Source organism: Zootermopsis nevadensis, unplaced genomic scaffold (assembly GCF_977971745.1).
Source record: "Zootermopsis nevadensis isolate Lab colony 2312 unplaced genomic scaffold, Znev_1.0 Znev_ptg000019l, whole genome shotgun sequence".
Lineage (NCBI taxonomy): Eukaryota > Metazoa > Arthropoda > Insecta > Blattodea > Termopsidae > Zootermopsis > Zootermopsis nevadensis.
Genome location: NW_028259151.1, coordinates 7,321,832 through 7,334,961, shown reverse-complemented (window position 1 = coordinate 7,334,961; position 13,130 = coordinate 7,321,832). Strand labels below are relative to the sequence as shown.

General features: G+C 34.9%; 1 protein-coding gene across 5 annotated transcripts; it reads right to left on the bottom strand.

Moving 5' to 3' along the window:
• Window positions 1–500: 500 nt before the first annotated feature.
• Window positions 501–13,092, bottom strand: LOC110837129 (thyroglobulin). 5 transcript variants are annotated; one of them, XM_022078969.2, is made up of 10 exons: window positions 12,986–13,092; window positions 11,191–11,299; window positions 9,873–9,999; window positions 7,914–8,030; window positions 6,195–6,330; window positions 4,365–4,450; window positions 3,802–4,008; window positions 2,669–2,843; window positions 1,937–2,019; window positions 501–1,397 (listed from the first exon to the last, which is right to left on the bottom strand). In XM_022078969.2, the coding sequence occupies exons 2-10, from the start codon at window positions 11,287–11,289 to the stop codon at window positions 1,108–1,110; spliced, it is 1,320 nt and encodes a 439-aa protein (XP_021934661.1). In that variant the 5' UTR covers window positions 11,290–11,299; window positions 12,986–13,092; the 3' UTR covers window positions 501–1,107. The 5 variants fall into 5 exon arrangements, with proteins under 5 accessions (XP_021934661.1, XP_087207723.1, XP_087207724.1 ...); XM_087351597.1 differs by having other exon boundaries at window positions 11,191–11,296; window positions 12,986–13,077; XM_087351598.1 differs by having other exon boundaries at window positions 12,779–13,065.
• Between the last annotated feature and the right edge of the window lie 38 nt (window positions 13,093–13,130).

Here is a 13,130-nt window from a genome sequence, read left to right as displayed (position 1 = left end):
CATGGGTCTCAATTATTAAAAACTATTGTCATACCCAATGGGACAAGGGTTCCAATCATTGCACAATCACCTGGGATAACATTACTGCAACAATGAATTGAGATCACATTAATGCAAGAATGACTCAAGATACAATTAATTTGAGTCATATTTTCACAACAATGACCTTCATGATGTGGTGTGAATAACATCACTGAAATATCAGTTTACCCCAAAAAGTATACACGTTGCTAGGACTTCAAGATTATTGTCTCTGAAAACCCTGATGCTGCTTTCGCCTTGAACATTATTGGTTAAGATATTTATTTTGGTTGACATCATAATTAAAGTATTATTGTGGGAAGAAACCATGATAAATATAATGTCGAAATAGTTTGTAACTATCATAAAAATTATTCCAGACATTTGAAATATTTTAAAAAATACTTCAGATTCAAATCTTTAACACAGTTATTGCTCAGATAAAAATATGGAATTTTAACACATAAATTCATGTTAAGTACTGAAAAACACATGTTTTATTTAAATTACTATGTAACCTTATGCAGTAAAACCAGAGTGTAAATACATCTCTACACATCATTAATCTTATAAGCAGACGGTGCTGAGCGGTCATCTTCATGTTCTAACCACTCTTCCTCAAGAAACATGACTTCCAGTAGCCGTTGCATAGAATGTTGTGTGTGTCAGAGCCAGGGATAGGGGAAAATCTTAGTCCCACTCAGATATAGAACTACAGTCATTCAGTTCGTAACCAATCTCATTCCTGACTGGCCTAACCCAGATGTAAAATGTTATCTCTGCCACTTATTTATTATTGTTATGCACACTGTTTGGCCTACACTGGAATTATTTTTGATAACATTTTATGTATAAATAAGGATGCTTTAATTATTATAAAGGAATAATTTACAAACATTTTGGTAATGTAAAGGAGTCAATATTAGAAATTATATAATATATTAGTTAAACTAGTGCTCAAATATGACAGTGAAATGCAGATATGTTGGAGACAAAACAAGAACAGAAGAAGCACAAATGATGGAAAATTCTGGCCTAAATCCACAGAGTCCTGTAATCAGGTCATAAAACACATTTAAAAATTAATTAAAAGTTATACAGGGATATTTCCTCACTCTCTAATGAATTCCATTTGAATATGGAGCTTTGTTTTTTCAATTCTTGTTTTGGCTTCTCACATATGCTACAGGAATCATCACACTTCAGCTCGTCCTTAATTGCCTCATCCAATTCAATTCCCAGCTGGTTGCCATTACAATCAACACAATAACACAGACCACGGCGACACTGCATTCTTCTAAAATTTCCATTGTCACAGCAAATGGGCAACTCTGTCTCACCTACTTGCTTCAATAAAAAACTTGTTCTTGCACAATCTGATAAAACAGAGAAATAAAGACAGTTGTCTATAAAATATGTTCATTGGATTAATGGTTTCATGGCAATTTTCATCTTCTGTCTTGTAAGGTTAAATTTTGTTGTCACAGAACTGGAAATGTGTCACTACGAAAAAATCTGTCTTCAGTAAGAGAATGTACGAAGCTGTTCTAGTGTGGACTATACCATTAATTATGGCATTAATGAACTTGAAAGGACTGGGGAGTAAGTGGTCACAGTCTATTTCAAGGCATTACTAAGTCATTTGACTGAGGGAAAACATGAAAATCCTCATTCAGGATAGTCTCTGCCATGGCCAATAAAACAAGAACCTGTATTACTACAACACCTATCAGAACCATGACCATTTATGAACTTCTTACAGACAGTTGGAATCAACACACTACCATTTATTTTAAAATTTTCTGCACTTTAAAGCATTTACATACCAACTTAATCTGGCTGTGATGATGTGCAAGCAAATTTAAAGTCTCATATCATAGAGGTTGAAGTGATGAAAATTATGAATTTTACTTACTGCAGTCCATCCCATTAGATAATGTGTTGTTACGCAGTACACTGTATCCTAGGCTGTTTCCATCTGGATCTACACAAATCTTCCTGTTGAGTAAGAAAGAAAATTAAAAGAATCTTCTTTCTTTACTAGGCTTGTCATGGACTGCACTACATTGGAATACACATAATTTCTATAAATATTCTTTGCAATTTTTCATGCCTCATTGATAGAGCTAGAAATTTATTATTGAAAAACTAATAAACAGCACAGGTATGCCATTGATTTTGAATATAACTTATTTTGTCTTGTATTTCATTACATAATCATGATGTCAAAAAATGCTTCACATAAAATTTGTAGGGGTTACACATGTTACAACATTTCAAACATAATCCACCAATAATCATATGTGGTAGGTAGATATTAAGTACAGGTCATATGAAATGGCATGATGCCTGGGATATGTAAGAAGGATGACAAAGTACCTGAAGCCATACAGTACTGGCTTCTACGTGTTGTAAGGCGAAGCCTCACATCCAAATGAGCAGCAGAAAGACACATATGTGTAAACAGATGGAATTACGATGATATTTAGGTAGATATTATTGATATATTTAGATGATTAGTTACATACAGATGTACTGTCAGGGAAGAAAAGGTGGTAGTAGGTAGGTGAGGGCTCTTCTGTGTAAAACTAGGGAGAAACACATCTTAACTTCAATTTGTAGCAATGTTAATATGACTGTCACTTACTCTGTATCTGTGACTTTAACTCTGTTGTACCGGCCATCATACTGGCAATTTGGTAAGCGCAGACCCACAGGGAAGATGCCTTCAGACAGTAGATTTATTCTGTCTTGCATAATTTTAGATGCTTTTTCTTCACACTCTCGCTTGTACTTGCCAGTCTGATGTATCCGATGGTCAACTGTAATACAACACTTAAGATTCTCATGCTAGTGAAAATGAAAATTATCAACTTTTGGGTTGAGGTGCCATTTTATTTTCAATGGCTGTATTTGCTGCATCATAAACCTTTGCATCTTACAGAACAGGAGGGGGAGGGAGGTTAGTATAATATACATTGCAAGTGCTGTGTTCCATACCACTGCCAAAAATAACTTTCTCTGTTAGTATAAGTAGAGTTTGTGTATAACAGAAACAGTGCTGTGTGAAGCTTTTTTTTAACTGGTGAATACCTGCTTTGCCCTCTGTCATCCTGTTATATAGGCCAAGTGTAATAAACTCAGCCAAGTTCAGATACCCAGTAAACTGATGTGTGCACAATAATTATGACTGACTGTAACAGAAATGAAAAACTGAAGATGACTGTCTTCTGGGTTGGTGTGCTGTATAGTCTGGTAGAGATTTACTGATGTTTCAAACATACACTAACATCTCATTGCCCTGATGATGGCAGCAGTAAGTACCTCTAAAACACTCGTAAACTTCTACTGGACTACATGGCACAAGAATCCAGAAGACAGCCATCTTCATACTCACTGCTGTAAGAACCCGAAAGAGACTCAAATTGTGTTCAGAGGAGAAAAAAGATATTAATAAGCTGTAAACTTCTTTCTGTTATTTTTTTTATGGAACTTACTAACATTATCACCACATCTTCATATCCCCAGTAGCCAAGACTGTAGCTGAAATGGAGGGAACAACCTTGGCACACTTTGTAAACACAGTAATGCCAAACAATGGCAGTACAGAACAATCATTCTTAAGACTAAACTCTGATGGTAGACTATTTTCACAATGCTTTCTACCTTTTATGCCAGTGCCATTGTAGTCTAGGAAAGCACAAAACAATATATTTTTGTCCACCACAATCAGTAAATTCTTTGTATTAGAATTGTGTTAATTGAAACATTCATGCTTACAGCACACTGGGTTATCCTCCATAATGTTAATTTCATGAACAGGATAGTCAGCACTGGGTATATTTGATCCTGTCAGAAGACATCTACACATGCCATCATTGCATTGCAGTGGGTCATAACTTCCATCCTCAAGGCAATGTATTGGTTCTAAATACACTTCCATTTCTGTGGCAAGCTGTTCAGCTTTCCAAGCTGCCAGTGAACATTCTGAAATAAACATTAATGACTAAGAGTAACTTTTATGCATACTTCATATGGGTGATGAGCCATCAGCAGTCAAAGTTTTTAATATACCTCAACTAATCTTGTTATTTTGGTTTTTGCCAAGAGCCTTTAAGTTTAACCTGCTTTACAGCTGTTATAACTGAGAAATATTTCACCTGTCCTGTTGTCATAAATTATTGATATCTGCACAACATAGCTTCCAACGGCTGAAGTAAAATGTATAAAATATCGAGCACATAAAAGAATGACAATGGCATTCCATCTCATCCCAACCCACTTCAAAAACTGAACAATGCAACAAAAAGGCCTATCCCTCACCAGGACTAATCATAACATACCGCAAGTCATGGTCTCTCGTAAGCTAGAGGCTGAATACACTTGTTCTCCAAATATCCTTTCTCCTTGAGGATTTACGCAGTAACAACTGTAACAAAGATTGCATGATGTTAAATATTTCAATACATGTGACCCATTTTATGGCAAAATTTCAGCTCCTTTGCAGATTATGAAGAAAGTCAAACAGATCTTGCAGTTTCTGACCTTATTGAGACTGTATGAAGACACCAGAGATGCATTATACACTGACGTGTGTATTTTATAAGGGACAAGCAAAACAAATGAAAATCATATTCCCACATCATTAGTAATTTCTTGTACTTAAAAAAGTTAACTATAATTTGATCAACTGTTTTGAGAGAGCACAAATTGAAAGTCTGAAAACAATATCAAAACCATTACATGACAACATTCAAACTGCAGTACCGTCCATTCAGATATGCTGAGCATATAGCATGCATGGTGGTTAAATATATGCATACACAAATATATGTGGGAAAACCTCATGGAAACATCTACTTTGTAAAAACACAACTTTCATCATTATGTAGGATTTGAGGTTTTCATGTCTTCTGGGTTGTTGCGCCATGTAGTCTGGTAGAATTTTACCGACGTTTCAGAGGTCCTTATTGCCTCCATCATCAGGGTTAAATGATGTGATGATGAAGGCAGCAATATTCTTGCAGTGACAATCAAAATAGTGACACAGCTTCAGCCTTTTAACAAACTACTACTGGATAACCATGACGTTTTGACAGTCATATGTCACCGCACAGAAAAGTATGTGTAACAAGTGGGAAAATATATACATAGCATAATAATTCTGGTGAATTTGCTAGAAACAACCTTTTACCTCTGTGAATGTCACCAGTAACGTCATAATTTCCTGGGGTCAATAAGCTTTGCATGAGTGGCGTAACTTGCACATGTCTGGTTGGTTAACGAATGGAGGAATCCTTGATGATTCCCATACATGCTTCCACGGTTGGTTAGGGGTTTCCAATTTTGTCACTTACACACACACACACAAACAAACACATGTAGGTATTCATTTAACGTATCTATTATTTTTTTCCAATTTTGACCAAAACTGGAATATGTTGACAAATTTTAGTAGCACTCCTCAACAACAAATTTCATGAAAATCAATTCAGTGGTTCTCATGTTGTTACATGTGGACAGAGTGACAGACAGACAGACATGGTTAAGTTAACAGGTGCAGTTTCAAAACTTTTAGTTGAGAATGCTAATAAAAATTAAATCTATTTGTTGTCTATTCTGTAACCCTGCTAAACATGTCTTCATTTACTTAACTACACTTTGTGAATTATGTATGGGAAATGATGTGGAAGGAAGCAATAATGGCCTGTTTTAAGATACTATCCCAGCATTTGCCAGGAGTGACTAATAAAAATCACAAGAACCCCACTAAGGATACCTAACCTTCAGGCAGAATTCTGAACCTAGGATCTCCTAAATATGAAGCATAATGCTAATTACTCAATCCCACTCAGTAACTCTACCAAATAAGTGACAAAATATTATGCAAAAATCAAATGCAAGATATAAACATCACTCATATGTTTACATTTGTTCACTAAATCCCATCTGACCAAGGACTGCCAACTTCATTGAAGGATGCTCATCATACAAAGGTTCTAGAGTTGAGCAGAAAAGGCAAAGGAGAAGTTCATAAACAGTCGAATAGTCTCTTCTCTGTATAGCTTACACCACCTTCATCAATAAGGCAGAGTTTCTAAAGTTTGTCACTCCTTGGTCAAATGGGAAAAACTACAAAAGATGCTAACACTTAATTAAGAATCCTTACTCACACTGAACCACCAATGCAATGAGCTGGCAGGTAATCCCCTCTCTCATCGCATAGAGGACGCACTCGTGTAAACCCCAATGACCCATTTTCTCTAGCCTGGTCATAATCTCTTTGTTCATTTGTACAATCTGAAATAACTGTATCAAAACGAAAACAAAATCTGTTATTTGAAGAATGAAATCTAATGACAAGGGTAAAGACACATTTCAAATCCTTTAACCCTCATAATCTAAACATACTCTTACATATGCACCTCAGACTTCTTATTTTAAAAGCTGTATAATGAAGAATGTTAACAACTTTTTAAAAATGCCTTCAAAATTATTACATTCTAATTGCTAAGTAATTTATGGCAGATGCAATTTTATATTGTAAGAATTTACGGAAATGCAACATAAGTATAACAAATGCAGGAGTCTTACATAATCGCAAATATTTCTGAGATTCACCTCCATAAATAAACTGAATGATGCTGTAATCTATAAGGGTTGTTGTAAACACATAACCTAATTTTTTCAATAATTTTGTTTAGATAACATTCATATTTGAGGTATATATGAACATCTGAGCTACATACTTTCTGATAAAAATTCTAGGTATTCACACATTCCCCTGCCTGTCCTACACATTTACAGATCACCCAATAGAAAGATGAACATGAAGACCATTCTTCAGTGACAAAAGTGAAGTCACTGGTATGACTGCATTCTCTATTTCAATTTTGCCTTTTGTATCAGTGCCTGTGTAGGCTCTTACATTATCATGTTGCAGAATATTGCTCTGTCAACACAAAATATTATGTCATAGCTCCAAAACAGTAAAAGAATTATGTGTTTCTGTTGAATGCAGTGATATTTCCTTGCCTGCTACCCCCTTTTAATTCTTAGGGATATTCAGCACACACATTTGCCCTGACTACAGTAATAGGATTTGGATTAATCTATTAAAACCTCTTTTTGTCCTCATGTCATGAATCACATTTCAGAAAATGAGTGCAGTTTCTTCTAAACATTCATAAAAACAGAAGTCAGAAGACATTCATATTTTTTTTCTTACACTAAAACTGAAATTTATCCAAGAAATTGTATATTTTATTATCATCATTTGACTTTAAGCTGAGGATGGGTTTTGATCCTATTAAACTACATCCATTTTGGAAAAGTTTATCATTGCATTAAGTGCATTAATTGTAATCGTACGCTCTTTCACGACTGGCCAATATAGACATCAGTGAAAGGATAAAACCCTAGACATTCGTAAAAGATTAGTCTCAAAGATTTCACAGGTGGACCATAAGAAAACAATGCAGAGACACAAGGTAAATATTGTTTCAGCAACTCATACAAATTATTTGAGGTTAATGTGTACAATACATATGAATTAGAAATGATGCAGAAATATTATTCCATTTCTTCACTAACACTTGTCACACAAAGAAGCAAAAACTTATCAATTCTGAATTGTATTAATTAATATTAATTCCAAATTCTTTATTGAGTGTGCCAAGCTTTCTAACCTGCAATGTTTCCTCCGCAGTTAAGGAAGCATGATAGTGAGTACAGATGCCGACCTATTTTGTTGTATTCAAAACTGTAACTACTACACCAATTATAATTACACTGACAAATACATCTTCTAACTGTACAGATTATGAAGTGCTATGAAGCATGCTGTCCACTCTTATTAAATAAATATAATGCACTTAGAAATTGAAACTTACGTGGGACACAGGCAGCAGAATCACTGTCACTTTCCTTCATGCACCATAATCCTGGCCCACATACTGCTTCATGTACAGGCTGTCCTTGACCATTAAGAACACAGTCATCCCCTTCTTCTGTAAATGTTAAGTATGTAAGTCAAATAATTATGTAACATACAGAAAATTTTACTAAAATACAATAAAAGGTTTTCAGCAGCGAAGTTTATCTGTAAGGTCTGAAACAGCAAAAAACAGACAATAGAATACAGAGACAGAATGTGAGCTTGTTGCTTCCTCTTTGATACTTCCAACTCAAATCTCAGTCCAGGCTACCCACCTCTTGTACCATTAGTGGCCAGTAAGTACATTAGGGGTCAAGCAATTCCTAGGATGGTTCATCAGCCACATTCTGGCAGGAAGAGACAAAAATAAGGCAGAGGGAATGTTCTACTTTCATCCTCATTTGGAATATAAAAATTAAATGTAAGCTGAGAATAGGTTATGACAAAAGATTCAAGCCAATAATTACATCAGGGAATATAATACAGCAATATAACTTCTGTAAACAGTGGCAGATGTCAGTTGCTGCAGCATCTGCACAATTCACTGGGCTCCCAACAAGATGTCAATGATGGGTCCTGAAATCAATAATCTTTAGCCCACTACAAAGGCAGGTGACCATTCTGATGGACCAGGGTGCAACATCCATAAGACAGTGTTGATCAAGATGAGTCGAACAACCTGTAGCAACTGTGCTTGGCTAAAAACATTTCTGTTGCTCTGATAGCTGTTGCCAAGAACTGGGGTCACACCATAGTCCAACAGAGCCGTGATGCATATGTGATTATGTGCAGTCAAGTTTTGGGGTGAAGCTTAGTCCAAGAGCTGGATATAGCAATGGAGCTACATAACAAGCCAACCAGTAGGAGAGTAAGACAAATCAGCAAAGCACACACACATAGCATTTCTCACTGACAGTGAAAGAAAGCAAGAAAATGGGATGTTTTGTGTACAGTACCTTCAAACATGTTGGGAGGGCAGGATACATACATCCCACTTAGAGCTGCAATAAGTATTATATTAGTTTTTATAATATGCAGAGTGTAACTTAAAAAAGTCTGGCACAAATGTAAAAGAGAGTCCTACACACCAAAACAATGCAGAAAGTTTGTTCAAACAAGGGTCTGAAAACACTTCCTTAATGCATGACAGCCCTGATTTCCTTTCCCAAATTTCCAACATGGCATTTATGTTAAATATTTTATGTTGACAATCAGAGTGTAAATTTCATAGCAAGTGCTTTAAATGTTCTCTGTGACCTCCTGTCTACATTACTGTTGCCATCTGCACTCCCATGTTCACCATTTCTTGTAGTGAATAATTTAATTTCCAATAAACATTCACCACAACCTGACTGATTTTTCAACAATGATATAGCTATCCTGTTCACACAGTGATTATCATCACACTTTCTATTGTTGGCATTGGATACCATTAATAAAACAAATTAATTTTATAGGGCAAGGATCCAGAATTTGGATGCTGTAAATTAATCACAAATGACAATGGTGCTGTTGATACTGAAGTTATCAGTTAAAGTTACAATATTCTCCCTCTTACCTCTGCTTCTTGGCATCCCTCCAAGCAGAGGGAAATCAACAAAAACAGTCACTGTATCAGAGATTTTGAGAAAGAAAAGAGGGCTGGAACTTATAAAGGTTCGGACCCATGTTCATAACAACTTTTTTTATTGTTTTGGTGTACAATTCATCCTTACATTTGTACAAAACTTTTAACCTTTAGTGATAAGCTATTGAAAAATATAATCAGCTGAACTGCCTGTAAGCCATGATGTACAGCTGATTAAGACATGTTATACCCTTCACATACCTGTGTGCGTGTGTACACAGACCTTCCATAATAACTACTGTAACAGTTGTGATGAACTTTGGCTATTGCATTATCCATAATACTTACCCAAGTAGACAATACAATAATCACAGCAGTTACAAAGTGAAGGATCTGGCAATATGATGCCATTCATTGTACTGGAGTCGCTACATTCATCTGGCAATTCATTGCATGGGAACTGCGTTGTTTGTTCCTGTAAACAGAACAAATCTTGAAATTATGAGTAATATTACAAGTATTGAATAATTCTATCACACTGTTATTGACTGCAATACATGTTTTTGTAAATAGTAATTATTGATCATAATAAACAGCATGAAACAAACTAACTAACTAGCTAGCTGGCTTACGGAACCCAAAGGTACATCACCAAATTAATAAAAGCCCCCCACTGGACTCTGTCCTGAACAGCATAAAAGGAATTGAATTAACCAACTTACTTTCACTATTCCATTATGCTTTTACACATAATCCATAAACTTACAAAATACAGGTTATCAGAGCACTTCAATGTGAGAGGAAGCAGTTAAAAGTGGTAATGTTGTTGCTGCAGCAATTTGATAGTCACTATCCTAGATTACAACACTGCAGTTATGTACATAAACAGAATGTCTGTCTTTCCAGTTTCATTATACATATATACGATACCAAACAACATTTATGACTTTATGTCACAAAATAGCTTCAAATGGTCTCAGTGGTTTTCATCAGAGTACATGCAGGCAAGACATCATATTAAAGTGAAAACCCAAGGTTTCTCAATCTAAAGTCTTTCTGCATTTTGTGTTCATTTTTTGCAATCCCAACAACATAATATAATACGTTATTTGCCCCAGTTCAGTTTTTCTCAAAGGTATTACACCCATTTAAGGAATAAAATTTAGGTCAATACAAAGAATATGGCCCCAAGTTCAATTTTCATATTAACACAACCATGTGCAATTCATTTATCACTGAGTTTGAAACCACAAGAAATACATTAACTCTTTCCTCCCTTGCTCATCGCCAAAGTCACTTGCTCCCCTGCCACCACCACTTGGTAAAGTCAGTTGATCACAAATCTTAGACTGCCGAAGTTGATAAACTGTGTAAAGTGTATAAATACTCATTCCACAAGCAAAGGTTCTGCAGCCTCCAAAACAATGTAGACTTTTCTGAACAGCTGAAGTACTTACCAACTATTCAGGAAAGACCATGTTCCAGGGACTAAGGTATAGTCCTACCTATCTACCAACTTGACGAATAAAGTGGTTGCAAACTTAAAATTGAGAATGTGCAATTCATTTGACATCTTACAATACAATTTTAAATACTGGCAACTGAATGTGATGTACGCACTACAAAGCAACTACCTGAAATAGTATTTAATTCATGATAAACTTACCATACAAAATTGTTCCGTGCAAAGGAGATCTACAGTTTGTGCACATATTGAATGGATTACAAGTGCCATCATGAATATTACTGCCACTGCCAACCCCATCTTCAACCTACTGCATACCCAAAGAAGACTTTGTAATTATGAGCAATGTTCACAACTTTTGTTAATTTTTTAACTTCAAGGAATTAATATAATTAAATTTTCAAAATATAAATAACATTCTAATAAGTTTTTATAACCAGCAATTCACATTCTATATAACCTCTAACACTTCAAATAAAATATACTAAACTACTACACAGAGCACACAGCTTAAACAATTTTAGACTGTAACAAGATTGCAAGTACAGGATCTGATCATAAAGTGGTGCCGCAACAAATGACAGGAGCACACCCTTCTGAAACACAGCACAATTTCAAACTTTTGTGAAGCCACACACCATACTACACAGCATCATGTACATTCAGCTCAATATATGGAGCTGATAAGTACAGCAAGCCCTCGATTTAATGGGCATCAATTTAAGAGATTTCAGATTTAATGGACACCACCTGGTACTGCACAATTTTTTTTGGACATGAGGTATTTTCAGTTTTAATGGAGGATTTTTTCCCTGATGGAAATTATGGTCTAAGGATGCATGAGTGGCATCATAAAAACAACTTTTCGATTCACTGGACAAGAAGCATTGCCAAACAACCCTTCCCCCTTTTAGTCTCTTAAATCAAGGGTTTATTGTATAGATGTCTATGTGATCTATTCAGAATTCACATTGGCCGGTGTAAATTTTACATAAATATCAAGCTTTGCTTTAAACTGCACAAAAACACTTAACATGCTTAACTTACAAGTAATAATAAAAAAATAAACTGCAGTTTACATATATTATACTTGTAACAAAATTAATTACATTAAAATCAGGAAACAAAAAACAATGTTATATTAAGCACTGGAAATGTCCACAGTATTCAGTGATGCATGCATTTACTCTTCTGGTTATTACATGAACAAAGACAATAACATCAAAAAATCTGTTCAGTGTTAGAGTCCTGCTGAAGATGGTTGTTCATTTTGGCAGGGAGATTACAAGTACAGAAGCTACAATCTTGAAAAAGTGTCTTTGGTTCTGATGTTTAAATGTAAGCAGTACATCAAGAAATGATTGTTACATAAAAAGCAGTTTGAATGCTACAAGCAGCATAATATGACTGAGGACATTTCAAAATTTTTGGTGACTCTGCTGCTAAGGAAAAGAATTGTCATTCAGCTATTCCAATACTTACACTGTTTTACCTTTGCTTTCTTTTATAGAATTCTGACACTATTTCACTGAAATCATATGAAAAATGCTCTGTACATATCCTATAGCTCTTTCAGTAATTAAACTGTTTCCTTCATAAGTTTATTTTGGAGTATTGACATTATTTTACTGAATCATGAAACATGCTCTGTATACATCCTATGACAAATCATACAATATTTAAAAATTTTCAGAATATTATATAGAACCACACTAATTTTAGTTAACATTTCAATAGAGCTTGTTTCAGTTATTATATTAGCCTCCTACTTTAATGTTTAAGTACATACTTCCTTCAACAACAGAATGAAAAACAAATGCATGCTAATAATCTTGTTATATACTGAACTCTGTCATTTATGTTACATTCTTGTTGTTTCTGAGAAAATTTCAGATCAGCAGTTTTGATGATAAAACATGGGGACAGACATGACCTGCCCATCATATGTTCATATTATGCACTTTGTATAAAATAACATACGGCCAAAAACACACACATTTATTTTACAAACGCCAGAATAATCTTTGTTCTGGTAAAGTCTTCCTTCTTGACGCAATCAACAAAGTTACTGATGTCAAACTTGTGTACATATACTGTTTAAAGATAAGCTTCAAACTTAACTTATCTGGAAAAGATAACAT